At 41.3% G+C, this 14,693-nt stretch overlaps 1 protein-coding gene across 2 annotated transcripts in view; it reads left to right on the forward strand.

Annotated features, from left to right (window-relative positions):
* PCSK5 (proprotein convertase subtilisin/kexin type 5) overlaps nucleotides 1–14,693 on the forward strand; it is a 467,730-nt gene that overhangs the window by 176,176 nt on the left and 276,861 nt on the right. For both annotated transcript variants that reach the window (XM_081236835.1, XM_081236836.1), the window contains exon 8: nucleotides 9,802–10,014. In XM_081236835.1, the coding sequence (XP_081092961.1) occupies nucleotides 9,802–10,014 (213 nt within the window). The remainder of the gene's footprint in view (nucleotides 1–9,801; nucleotides 10,015–14,693) is intronic.

A 14,693-nucleotide genomic window follows, 5' to 3' on the forward strand; every position in this document is an offset into this window, starting at 1 on the left:
ACCTGGAACAAGTTACTAAGTTATCAGAGCTTCCATTTCCCTGAGACAAGGCTATGATAATACTTTAAGGAGCCATCGTGAAAACTGACTGAGGTCTCACATACGCAGTGCTCAGACCAATTGCTGTTCTCCCCCCCCCCCCGAGAGGAAGGCCAACGTTTGGTGCATCTTTAAGGACCCTAGAGTATCCGCCACAGTCTTGTAAATAATATAAGCGTAATATCAATTGTAATTTTTTCAGAAGTGTGATTTGCTTTAATTTGAATCAGGATTATGTTTATGGGAAGAAACTGTAAGGGGCTGATTTTCTGCCTTTCAGAAATGTTATGAGCTACTCCACAAAAGGTCAAAGTCATTGCTTCATGGAGTAGAGGCCTGGCCTGTGACATTCAAGCCCCAGGATGGGCTTCAGAGAGGGGCAGCTTTGCTCACCCCTTCGGAGCTGAGCTGGGAGTTGGAACCAGCCCACAGGAGGCATTCTCTACCCCAGAGCTAACTTAGAGACGAGTATTAACTTTTCATTATTGCTGGAGTATCCATTCTTCTTTCCAAGTGCCTTTCCAAACATTTACAATAAATTCCTTTCATACCCCTATTGATAATAAATGTTTTTATTCTCTGTGAAAGGAATTTTTCAAATTCTACTCCTTCAATATAATTTAAAGGTGATGGTATCTTTCTGGGCACTTTGAAAATAGGGAATTAATGTGAATATGGAAAATATCCTTCTCCATTTCATAAGTCTGGCTTTCCTGAAAGTCTGAGCATGACATTGCATTTGCTGTGCAATGATCCAACGTGGAGAAACCTTTGGGAGGTATGTCTCTTTTTCCCTCAAAATGGGAGTGCTGGGATAGTGAATGTCCAGAATAGCTGCGTTGGTGCTATTCATTCTTGTGATTATTTCAGAGGGCAGATGACATTCAAACGTACTTTTTCAGTTGCTTGGAATGAGAAATTGACAAACCCAATCTGCATGCTTCTCCCCACGACTGGTGTTAGCCTTCCCCAGGCCCTGGGAAAACTGCTGGAACAGGGCTCAGAGCTTGCAGGACTGTGGGAGTAACCAGAAGTAAATAATAACCTGAGTCTTTCTGAGGCTTCTTTGAGTCAGATGAGGAAGACAAGGGCTGAGAAAAAAAAGGGGGGGGCATTGATCAATATGAATTAACCATAGATAAACATGAAAAGCAGACAGTTACTTGGGGATTGTTGATTTGGCAAATGAGATAAAGCAGGAAGGGAAGGGTTTGGGGGTTTGTTTCTGGTTTTTGTTTTTGTTTTTTCCTCTAATGCACTATTGCTAAGCAATATTTCTCTAAACCATGTTGTCAAGCATTTTTAGGAATACCCAGTGTCAATACTAGTCAGTGGGGATCAGCATTGGTTGAGGTGAGACTGGATTACCTGGTCCTAGCTTTTTTGCCACTGAATGGCTCTGCTCACTTTATTCCCTTAATTTCCTTATGTAGAAATGTAAAATTTTACTGTACGAACCTCTTATGTGTCCAGCTTTAAATAATATCCATAGCACATGCTTCGCCTCCACATTTTTAGTATGTGGAGTTTCTAAATGTACAGCGAATCTGCAGGTTAACAGGAATAAAATTATTTGCTTGAAAGCATATTTTTTCCATTAGTAAACACACCTGGTTTTTATTTACTCCTAGATCTTCTACTATCCTTTCTCCATGAAAGACTGATTTTCTTCTTCTGATTATACTTTAAAAATAAACAAAGTAAACAAAATCTACCCTGATGTAATACTACTCCCAGGAGCCAAGGGTTACACCATCGAGCACTTGGTGATAAAGTGTAAGAAGCTGTATTTTGTGTCCAAGTCAGCTCTTCTGAAGAAAGGGAAGCTCTGATAACAGGACTGATTCTACAAGCCTTCAGTGAGCTGATGCTCTATTGAATTTATATTCTGGCAAATGTGGTGAATAAGCAACTCAATTTGGGTTTTTTTCTTCTTTCTATTCACACAATAAATATAAAAGTAGCTTTTTATCAGGAACCTGACTCTGGGGTAGTTCTGTATTTGCGGTGTTAATTGATTATTCTTTACACTAGTCTTTGGCCATATGACTCCAGGTGTCCTTTTAGAAAACTGAGCTAAAGTCACCTTTGGGTTCCCTGAATTCAGTGCATCATGCTGCTCCTTCACTAGAACACAAAGAATATCATGGAAAGACCCTAAATGTAGATATAAGTGGCGTTTTTAAATGTGGCATTTTACCAGAAATGCTTACAAATGTTGTCACCAGCAGCTGATCCCACAATCATAAATCAGGCTCTCTATTCCTTTAAAAGGGAAGTCGACTGCATTTGGTATGCTCCGGAAACGTATAAAATGGATTTTCATTTGTGACGGATAAAATTAATATCATCACGAATAACTGCATCTAATATTTTTAGTGTGTTACTAAAAAGTCAACAGAACATAAAAAATTGCTTAATATGTATGTATAATATATATATATTATACATATATATGTATGAGTATATATATAATATATATATATATCTTAATATATATATATATATATATATATATATATATATATATATATAGCGACCTACTGTGTACACAGCAAATCAGAATACAGAAAACCTGACATGGGGCAGAAAAGGTGGGTGAGGTTGAGATGGAGAGGAAGAAAGAGGGGGGAATGAAGTCCTATCACTTGAGAAAAGGCAGGGAGACAAAAATGTGGAGAAATAGGTTGCCATTCACAAAAGCCTTCTTTAACTGCATTTGTATTTCCAGTCTTTTTCTTTCATCAACCATCCTTTGATAGGCTAAGTAGCATAAAATGAGATTGGTGAAGACATTCCCACAGAGTGTTTTTTGTAAGTCACTGGACCACTAGGGAAGTCCGACAGTTTGGTTTTAAAATGGTTAGTCATTCCTCTGTTTACCTTAGTAATTCTGAGAGCACAATAACTAAACATTCTGAGAGCAGAGTGGAATCAAGTGAAACCTGTATACTCTGCACATCGGATATTCCGGCTTGTAGAGTAGATCTTAAAAATGAGAGTCAGGTGTGCTTATTTTCCAGGTGAGGATACTTGTGTCTGGCAAAGTTAGCACTTCAGCATGGGATTGTTCCTGATAAAAGCAGCACTTAATCGCTGGATTCCTGACTCTCAGAGGCCACGTCTCCTTCTTTTACTCCTTTAAAAGCGTCTCATATCTGCCTCATTCCATTCCCTTGGGCTTTGGTGGGGAGTGACCCACTTTATTTCCTGGGTCCAATTCCGTCTCACACAATTAATTTCCCTACCCCCATCTCCATCTTGCCCAAATGCACTGGTTGAAGAAATAAGTCTTGGGCTTTAGTCTTTCCCAGAGACTTCTGATTACATGTCTCATGACTGCGTTCTCTTGGTGTCTTCCCAAAGAAGACTTTTTCCCACCAGGTTACACCAGTGTTGTCTCCAAGGCATCGGAAGCTGTGTGCTCCTGATTTGTTTTCAATTGTGGATTATATTTCTTTTCAGATTACTTTTCAGGTCACCTTTAAGGAGCCTTCATTTCCATATGAATCATCTGTCCTACTGATGATCATGATTCAAAGACTTATTAAGTATTTTAAAAGCAATATGTATTTTTAAATTCTGAAACAAACATCTTGGGTGAGCACTACAAAAACCTTTCCAAAGTTTGTTGTTGCTGTTGTTTTGCCTTTACATCATGATTCTGGACCCAGACCTATTTCTTTCAGTGAACCCTGCTCTGTTAAGGAACAGGATTTATTTTGGAAATGCTTGTCAGAATGCTTTTGAGCTTTAAAAGATGAACAATTCTCTCTTCATGTCTCAGCTACCGAATAGTTGTAGGTGTCCTTGTCTTTCTCCAACCTCTTCCAACCTGAAGCCCCTTTATCTGTGAACCACATATGGAAGAGCTTCCATAGAGGGCTGCGCTCTTTCTCTCTCTCCTCTTCTGATATAAGATCAGAAAAAGGCAGGGAGCCAAGCAATGAGGAGCTTTGGCAAACTGGGTATCAGGCTATACTTGGAAGACATCACACTTAAAAGAGAGTTTCTCCTCCTACAGTTGTTTTACTGTGTCTCTTCATGTCGACACATACAGATATGTAGGTTCTGATCAGACTTACTGGTCTCCCTCTCCTGTCTCCACCCCACTCTCCTAACATGATAGTGTGCCCATTACTTAATGTTACTCAGTTTTTTTAATCTGTAAAAATGCACGTCTAATTTGCTTGAAGTTAATTAATAGATGTGAAAGTGCCCAGCACAATGTCCCATCTTTTGTATTTTGCAAGAAGCCGCTGGTCACTTAGTCATGTCCCTTTAAGAATACAGTTGACCCTTGAACAACACAGGTGTGAACTGCACAGGTCCACTTTGAGGCGGATTTTTTTTTTCAGTGGTAAGTACTATAGTACTACACAGTCTGCAGTTGGTTGAGTCCACAGATATGGAGGAACGGTATATACAGAGGGCTGACTCTAAGTTATACATAGATTTTCAACTGTGCGGAGGGTTGGCACCCCTGTCCCCCACCATTGTTTAAGGGTCAACTCTACTTTCTAAGCAATATGGAAAAGAAGTAGTATTAAAATATCAAATACAATCTAGCTGTATTGGCTGAAAATTTATCACACCGTTTTAAAGAAAGAAATTTAGTTCCATTAAAGTCTATACCTCTCTAAACCTGACTTGCAGTGTATGATTTAATTGATAACCCAGCATAAAGTAGCCTTTTCTGACCTGAACCACAAGAAAATCCAGTTTTTTTTCTAGCCTTTAATAATAATGTTTATGGCATATATAAATTAACTTTTCTAGGGCATACATGAGAAGAAACACATACACAATTAGATACACAAAATCTTTAGAGTTCGGTCAAATTGGTCCTGTGTGGATTTCACAGTATATTTCACTGTAAATTTACTAACTTTTAACTTGGCACTCAGTTAAATTGGAGGATTCTTTTCCTTTCCTCCTTCAAAGTTATATTAATATAACCAGTTGTAATCACAGTACTTTACCGAACTATACAATAATGTTATTTCCTACACTTCGGGAAAATACGTGTCTCAAAGTTTCTTTTCTCTTTATAATATTCTGCCCACCTTCCCTTCTCCCTACATCCCACATTAAGATTTAATTCTTAAATTACTCTGAGCTTTAGAGAAATGTCCAGATTTCTTTTTACCACATATGTTTTGGTTTCTGAATATTGCACACTAATGAAAATTCCCTGTGCATCTGTAGTAAATAAACCTTTGAATTGCTAATTGTTTCAGATCAGCCCCCTAGATCTTTAGCAGCTGTCTTTATGGCATTTTCAGCCCACAGATTCAGTCTGTTTGTTTCTGGGATTTTAATCATCAGGCATACACACAGGCACAAAGGTCAGGTTGCCTTGTAGACAGAGTGGTGGCAACATCTGTATGTGCTGTAGCCTCCACAGGGGTGCGCCTCATCCTTTATCTCCTCCTCTAACCTTGTGTTAGTCAGCTCGGGCTGGCTGCCGTCAGAGAATGCCACAGACTGGGTGGCTTAAACAACAACAGTGGATTTTCTCACTGTCTGGAGGCCAGAAGTCTGGAAGTCCATGATCAGGGTGCCAGCAGAGTTAGGTTCTGGTGATGCCTCTCTCCTCAGCTTGCACACAGCTGCCCTCTTACAGTGTTGTCACAAGGCCTTTCCTCTATGCACACACTTTTGTTGTCTCATCTTCTTAAAAGGACGCCAGTCCTGTCTGATGAGGGCCCCACCCTTATGATCTCATTAACCTTAATTACCTCTTGAAGGGCCCTATCTTCAAACACAGTTACACTGGGGATGTGAAGCTACGTCTTCCATTCAACCCTCCAGCTCCCCGTCTCCCCTTCTCCCCTTCTCTCCACAAGCCTCATGCTCTAGGATACTGATCTCTATGGGATCCAGGTCCTCTGGCTTCTGCTGGGGTTCAGCCTTGGGATACACTGGCAAAAAATGGGAGAGAGGGAGGAAGAGACCGGGGTCTTGCTCAGCACACATTCCCCTGGCTCCTTCCCTGCAGGGCCGACATGGGTTGGCGAGTCCCCTGACCAGTTTTCAACTCCTGTTAGCCCCTCTGTCTCCCCTTTCAGTGACTCCTTTCTCCCTGGCTCCCTTTAGGCAGTTACTGACCCCATACCCTCCTTTGGATTTTGCCTTTGCCATGCCCAGTTGAATTTAAGCTTTGGCTCTGGCCTTAGTGAGCATTTCCGATTCCCAGTTTGCTCATCTGTAAAATAATGATATAGACTTGAATTGTGCAGAATAATGTTTGTACAGTGCTTGGTGCATAGTTTCTGTACATGTTAGCCTCTGTGGTTTTTAGTGCACAGTGAACCTTCTATGTATAAAACTCCCCTTGATTATAAAACAAAAATTATCTCTTGGGCTTCCCTGGTGGCACAGTGGTTGAGAGTCCACCTGCCAATGCAGGGGACACAGGTTCGTGCCCCAGTCTGGGAAGATCCCACATGCCGCGGAGCAGCTGGGCCCATGAGCCGTGGCCACTGAGCCTGTGCGTCCGGAGCCTGTGCTCCGCAACGGGAGAGGCCACAACAGTGAAAGGCATGCGTACCGCAAAAAAAAAAAAAAAAGATGTTAAAATAAATAAATAAATAAATATCTCTTAAGAATTAGCCCTAGGTTTTCCCTCTCAATAGAGGAATAAATGTGTTTGTTTCTGTTTATAAAAATCATACATGGTCATGGAAGGAAGGTATAAAAAGAAAATAAAATTCTTTCCTAATCTTACCGAACAGGGTAAGTTCTACTTCATCGTCACTTGATGGTAGCTTTAAGCGTAAAACTGTACTACACGTTAACTTCATTGCGCACACACGCACATACACTTTTTTCTAAACTGAGACTACACTGTATCATTTCGTATCCTACTTTTGTAATGAAAGTACAACATAAAAGTACCTTCCAAACATTGTCTTATTAAATATTCTTTTAAAATGAAACATGTTTTTAGAGATCTTTTCAGTCATAATTTTACATAGATATATAAATGTGATTGTGCCATATGTGCTTTTTCATCATTTTGTGGGTTTTAATCTATTATCTTGTTATGGTTCTGTTTAAACCAGGTAGGTTTTGTCATTATCTCATGTGTTCTGTTGACAGGTCAGGTAAAGCTCTGCTGTGACCGTGCTTTTTCCCAGTGACACAGCCCCTCGGTGTGTGATGGGGAGGGCACATTTTGGTGATGAAATGGAACCTTCTTATTCTTCCCTGGCTGTGGCATTCTGTCTCTGATATATAGACATAAGTCAGTCACCAGAGTTGCTCAATCTGGCCGTCCACACCATAGTGAGGAGTAATTCCCTCTGGAGAATTGGAAGCATTGGACAAAATCCTTAGTTTATGATGGGTTGGTGATTTTTGCATCCTTCTCTATGTTTCGTGAATATTTGGATGGGAAACTGAAGGATGGTAAACCAGGTCCAGCTGTCTAGTGGCAATAACATCCAGAAGTTTCTCCCCCTCTCTCTTCATGAATTTTTCCCATTCCTGTGTAATCATATTGCATTTTTCCACATTGAAGGGCAAAAAGAAATCCATGCTCAGGTCAAGTCAAATCCTGTCATAAATATTCTGTTCCCTGAGGATTCAAGGTCAGGGAGAGTTTATCAAAGATACTCCAGATTATTTGTCATCTCTCTTTCCTTGGCTCTTTTTTCCAGAAATTCCAGGACAACACTCCAAATACTTTTTCCTCCACCTGACACCAGAAGAGTTGGGGCCTGGAAAGAAGAGGTTTAGTCATCACTAGCTTTGTGACTTTGGTTCTCACTTCCGAATTACAAAGTGATAGACTTGACCTACGTGTCCTCCAGCATGCCTTGCAGTTTTAAAATGGTAGAATTTCTGAAGGATTCAGCTATAACTGTTCTGAGAGATGCTCTTCACTTTGGTTTATTTTTCTCTTTTCTTCTGAAGATCTCATCTTACAGAGAAAAATAGTCCATATGCTTCAATACATCTGTGTGCTACTTTGCTTCTTCTCCTTAATTATTTTATGACCTTAGGAAAGTCTTTGAGTTTATGCCAAGTTTTCACATAAAGAATGTAAGAAAAACTTCTTGGATCTGGTTGAAGAAGGTATCCACAGTCAAATATGTTTGGAAATTACTTCAGATTGTGCCCCCCTCTTAGTTTTGCAAGGAACCGTCACTCACTAAAGACTCTTAGAAGTTCTGCAATAAGGGAACCTGTTTAATTTTGCTTAATTCAGAATTTCCCAAACATATTTGATCTTGAAAGCCTTTTATTTCTGGTAGCATCCATAACATCCCTCATGATTAATGTCCCTGCCATGCATAGAGGAAGCACAGCTCTGACAGGAAGGACATCATCCCAAATTCTGCCCTTTATTGATGATGTGATCTCAGAATAAATACATTACCTCTGTGCACCTCACATTGCTCATATATCAAATGAGGGTACATAGTAGCCGCCACTTCATGTGGATGAAGATTTATAGGAATATAATATGACTATGGTCATTGTGACTAATAATATTCCAACTCTGAGGTCTAGCTGTCTGGGTTCAAATTTTGTCTTTCCACTTATTGGCTTGTGACCTTAAAAGCATTACTTCTGTACCTCAATTCTTTATCTGTGTGATGGGGACAAAAATTGTACCATTCTCACAGAGTTGTTGGAGGAATTCAGTCTGATTCATGTAAAACATTTAGAATTGTGCCTGGCCCACGGTAGGTACCTAGTAAAATGTTAGCCCTTATGATTGTCATTGTTTGTGCTCTTGTTACTTCTATGACTATATCCAGTGAAAGGTATTATTTTAGTTTCTTTTTTGACTCGGGATATAATTGACATATTAGTTTCAAGTATACAACATTAATGATTCAATATTTGTATATATTTGTGAAATGATCACCACTGTGAGTGTAGTTAACATCCATCACCATACATAGTTACAGTTTTTTTTCTTGTGATGAGAAATTTTAAGATCTCTCTTAGCAACTTTCAAATGTACAATACAGTAGTATTAACCATAGTCGTCATGCTCTACATTGCATCCAGATTAGTTTTGTCTTTTTTTTTAATAAATTTATTTATTAATTTATTTTTTTGGGTGCGTTGGGTCTTCGTTGCTGCGCGCGGGCTTTCTCTAGTTGCGGCGAGCGGGGGCTACTCTTCACGGTGGCTTCTCTTGTTGCAGAGCACGGGCTGCAGGTGCACGGGCTTCAGTAGTTGTGGCTTGTGGGCTCTAGAAAGCAGGCTCAGTATTTGTGGCACGGGGGCTTAGTTGCTCCGCAGCATGTTGGATCTTCCCGGACCAGCAATCAAACCCGTGTCCCCTGCATTGGCAGGTGGATTTTTTTTTTTTTTTTTTTTTTTTTGCGGTACACGGGCCTCTCACCGTTGTGGCCTCTCCCGTTGTGGAGCACAGGCTCCGGATGCGCAGGCTCAGCGGCCATGGCTCACGGGCCCAGCCGCTCCACGGCATGTGGGATCTTCCCGGACTGGGGCATGAACCCATGTCCCCTGCATTGGCAGGTGGACTCTCAACACTGCGCCACCAGGGAAGCCCCGGCAGGTGGATTCTTAATCACTGTGCCACCAGGGAAGTCCTATTTTAGTTTTTAAAAGCAACTCCTCTTACTTCAGAAAGCAGCTTAGATCCAGCACATTATTAATGTCGCATCGTACTCCTTCTGCAAATGCTTCATTCTGCCATGTTGATATTGATCTTGTCTTCATCTAGAGTCTGTGACCCATGTCTTCCATCATCTGAGTTTTTCTGTTTGTGTGCAGGGGCGGAGAGGCCTCGGCTCTGTTTTTGTCTGGGCATCGGGAAATGGTGGGAGGAGCAAAGACCACTGCTCCTGTGATGGCTACACCAACAGCATCTACACCATCTCCATCAGCAGCACAGCCGAAAGTGGAAAGAAGCCTTGGTACCTGGAAGAGTGTTCGTCCACGCTGGCCACAACCTACAGCAGCGGAGAGTCCTATGATAAGAAAATAGTATGTGACGTTTGCATGTCTGGCATGATTGGTTTATTTATCTTTCACTTTGAAACACAAAGGGAGACCATACGTTTATATGCACAAGTAATATATGGAAATAGAAAGATTAGCTGATTACTCAACACAGGTATTTGTAAATATTACCATTCTGTTACCAAGTCATTGAAAAAGCCTGTCTGGGTCATTACATTCCAGCATTGAATGTGGCCTTAGACATGATTAAGCTTCAGTTTTATTGAAGACAAATGAATGGACTACATTCACCTTTTGAGTTGGTGGCAGAGAAGAGACCGGGTGGGATTCTCAGCCCAGGTCCCTATCACTGTGTCCCCATACTGCCTTTGAACTTCAGCTTGAGTACTTTGGTTTCAAAGTAGGTACAACGAATTCAGTGTGACCTAAACCTATGTAAAAGGTGCTTCTCTAACACTGCAGCACAGAGTTTGTCTGAATGAGAAGCACAGTAGTCCTGTGTGATCTGCTTACCAACATGCTCTGCTCACTATGCAGATGGTAAAATGGTTAAGAGTTCAGGTTTGCAGGACCAGCCTGCATGGGTTTCATTCACTCTGGAACTATTTACTAGCTGGGTAACTTTGGATACATTAATTTTTCTGTCTTAAGATCCTTACCTGTAAAATGAGGGCATTTAGTAATACCTAGTTCATGGAGTTATTTCAGTGATTATGAGGAAGTAGATAGAAAGTGCTTTGCACACTACCTGACCCATTGGTGCTCAAAAAAGGTCTTGACTTTTAGGATGCCCCACACTGTGCGACTGACTCTAAATTTCAGTCACCTTTGCACTTTGCTCTTTTCCTGATCATGGTTTTATAAAATGTCTCAGGGTTTCTTTCTAAAGTGGAGCTAAGCTGCTATACATGACGCTTTTTAGCATTTAGCCAGCACCCTGCTTTCAGATCCTGTGATTCACGCAGGTTTGGTTCACTCTGCAATGCTCCCTCTGGCTTTACACAGCGGTGGAAATAGAGGTGATAAGATACTACCTCCTTCCTGTAATTCTTTTTTTTTTTTTTTTTGCGGTACGCGGGCCTCTCACTGCTGTGGCCTCTCCCGTTGTGGAGCACAGGCTCCGGACGTGCAGGTTCAGCGGCCATGGCTCACGGGCCCAGCCGCTCCGCGGCATGTGGGATCTTCCCGGACCGGGGCACGAACCCGTGTCCTCTGCATCAGCAGGCGGACTCTCAACCACTGCGCCACCAGGGAAGCCCCTTCCTGTAATTCTTCATTCATATCTATTTGGTTCCCCTTGATTCCTGATTACTATAGGATTTTCACGTTTGATTTCTCGGCTACCTTTTACTATCCTCTTTAGTTACATTTTTCAGATTGATTTTTTTTTTTTTTTTTGCGGTATGCGGGCCTCTCACTGTTGTGGCCTCTCCCGTTGCGGAGCACAGGCTCCGGATGCGCAGGCTCAGTGGCCATGGCTCACGGGCCCAGCCGCTCCGCGGCATATGGGATCCTCCCGGACCGGGGCACGAACCCGTATCCCCTGCATCGGCAGGCGGACTCTCAACCACTGCGCCACCAGGGAGGCCCTTTCAGATTGATTTAAATAAAAACTGCCTACCCCTATGCATATCCCATCTGTCCCCATCTTTCTCTAATCCCTTCATAATAACTGGGTTAAAAATATGCACATGAGTAACCCTGGAAGTACCTCCATTATACGTCAGTAAACATATTCCACAATACAAAGTGAAATATAAAAGGAGAAAATACAGAGATGACAAGTTTTGAAGTTCCATGGCTTTCTTCATGGGAAAGTGATGCTCTGTGATATTTTACCATCATTATGGAAATGTTTTAATCTAGGAATGTTCCTCTGGCTTTCAAATTTGCTCATCTATCAGAGCTCCTGGTCAAGGCCCACTAATTCTGAGTGGCATCCATCCGTTCTGCATCATGAATATCCTGATGAAAACTCTCTGGAATAAGAATTGTCTTCCCAAACTTCTAGAGTCTGAAGGCATGTTAATGAAAACTCACCATTGCTTCAAAGTAAATATGCCCATCTAGTGCTATTATTTCCTGTGGGGCAGTTGTTGTGAGAGAGGTGTTTTTAAGTTCCATAAGTGCCTTCCTTAAGAGAAGATTATAATCCAGTGGGCAAAATATCAAGGAAGAAGGAAGTGTTGCCGGGTCCCAGATGGAAGAGCACAGTGCAGATAGAGGGACCTCAAAATCGCTACCCTGAGATTTACTCCTTACACTTGACCTTCCTGGGCTTTTCATCACTATTTACTGTCATGGTGTGGTAGCTGCTGTGACCTCCATTGACTGGGTGGTCATTTAGGATTCTTCCACGGACGGACAAATCAATCATTCTGTGGTGAGGGATAGGGCTTGAGAGGAAAGATGGACACCATGATTTAATGTCAATATCCTTGATTCAGGTCATATTTCACTTTTCCCTAGTTGCTGCTTCTGATATCAAAACCTTTACTGACTCACTCAGTATATAAATTTATCTATTTAACTTTTACTTGGCTCTACCTTTTGTTTAACCTCTCCCATTTTCATGGCAGCATTTTATTACTAATTTTTCTCTAGCCAGTTCTCAGATTCTCTTATTTTGCCTGAATCTCCAGGTTACCCTCAGTTGGAGAGGAATGTGGTAGCTGTTTCAAATTATAATCTCTAGCTACAGACAGACCACTCAGTGGCTAAGTAACCTTTGCCGAGTCTTGGTTTCCTCATCTGTAAAATGGAGGTAAAGCCAGAACCAACCTCATAAATTTTCATGAAGATAGCAATATACTGAGCATAGGTACTTACACAACGCCTGTGGCAACGAGCCACCTAGTAAGTGGCTGGTACCCTTGTTCCCTAAGTCAGTGTAGCTTTCTGTATCGTGGGAGCTTAGGCTGGTCATTTTTCCAGCTGTTGTTAACAGAGGTGCTTGTCGCACCTTCATTTTTTGCAATCTGTAGAATCACGATCTGTTCCACCCACCCCGTAAAGAATGGCACTTTGATGGTAAACACGTTAACAGTTTGAACATGAGTAGAGTTGGCGGCAACATCAGGCTTTTATGGTCCAGCTGCCCCTTTTCCTTCTAGATGTCAGAATGACAAATAATCCTTCTCTGTGCTTGGGACCTTTTCTTCACCACGCTTTGAACCAGATGTCTGTGGTCCCTCAGAGATGCCCGCATCCTGTTAGTGCCATCCGTGATTGAGTGTTACAGGAACAGCAGTGTCTCCCTTTGTTCTGGGGCTCCACTCCCCAGTCCATCCATTTCCTTTTGTCATTTGCAACTTCTTCAGAAGAGCACAGTTGTCATTCTTCATTCATAGAGGACCTTTGTGAGTTGAACTGAGGCAGACGCTGAGGATCCAGGAGAGAGGAAAGATCTCACTGCTTCTGGGAAAGCACTTTGGTTAAATAATTTTTTCTTGTCCTTTTCATGGTGTGCAAATAGGAAAACCTTGCCCTGAGTTTCAGAACGTAGCCAAGTCTCCATCCCTTGGTTTCCTACCATCACTGTTGTACAGTTGTGGACCTTGGTATTCCACACATGCTTTAATAGATTCGGATCAGTGATGGCCTTGAACCTTATTATAGCAAGTGAAGCAACCAAAATATCAAGATTACTATGATAAGAAGCTCCCCTGTAAGGTAAATAGAAATCAGTTGAAGTGACTGGTTATTATGAAATAATGTTTTTATTAACAACACCGTATACATTTTATTCCATGCCAGACATGTAGTACTTTTATAGTTATATTAACATGTCATAAATATAACATTTTTTGCCCTTCTAATGTGTGCCTGGCAGTGTGCTATGCACATTGAATGCATCCTCTCTTTGTATCACCAAAACATTATGCAGGAAGATCAAGTATTGTCCCCACTTTACAGATGAGAAAACTAAAGTTTGAAAGGTTAAAAGAAACACATGTAGTAAGTGGTAGAGTCTGGATTCCAACCAAGGTTGTGTTGAACCCCCAGCCCACCTTGTAACCAGTGTGCTGTCATGCCCCAGATCCTTTCCAGGGACATCCAGCATGGGGCTGTATAAAAGAATGGTGCTTTTCTTGCCTGTTTGGGGTTCTCTTCACAGTGATTAAAAAAAAAAAAAGAAAAGTATGTGGACTATATAGGCATCCACTGTTTTTCACGACTTGGCCCCCTCGTTCTTTTTTAATATGGAAAGTAATTTTAATTTTTAAATGTATTACCTTTACTTTCATTTATATTCTTGATGACAGTGTATTCAAATTTTATACACTCCGAATACAATGAGCAATTTGCTTCATAGTCCTTTAGATCAGCGTTGTCCAGTAGAACTTTCTGCTAGGATGGAAAGGTTCTCCATCTGTACTGCCAAAATGGTAGTCACTAGACACACGTGGCTGTCGAGCATGTTAAATGTGGCCAGTGCAATGGAAGAACTTTTACTTTAATTTTCATTCCAATTAAATTTTAACTGATTTAAATTTAAATATCCACATGGGACTATTGGTGATTATATTGAACAGCACATTTTTATTTTTATGGCTCACTAATTTTGAATTTCATGCCGTTAGACCTCTTCCTAACCCCCTCAGATGATCGATCGGTCTTCTTGCAAAACACCTAAGCCCTTTGCCAGTCTAAGTGGCTAATTCTCGTGGCCTGGCGTTGAACTCCCCAAAGTTACCTTTTGC

This window comes from Mesoplodon bidens (assembly GCF_964165515.1).
Source record: "Mesoplodon bidens genome assembly, chromosome: 6".
NCBI lineage: Eukaryota > Metazoa > Chordata > Mammalia > Artiodactyla > Ziphiidae > Mesoplodon > Mesoplodon bidens.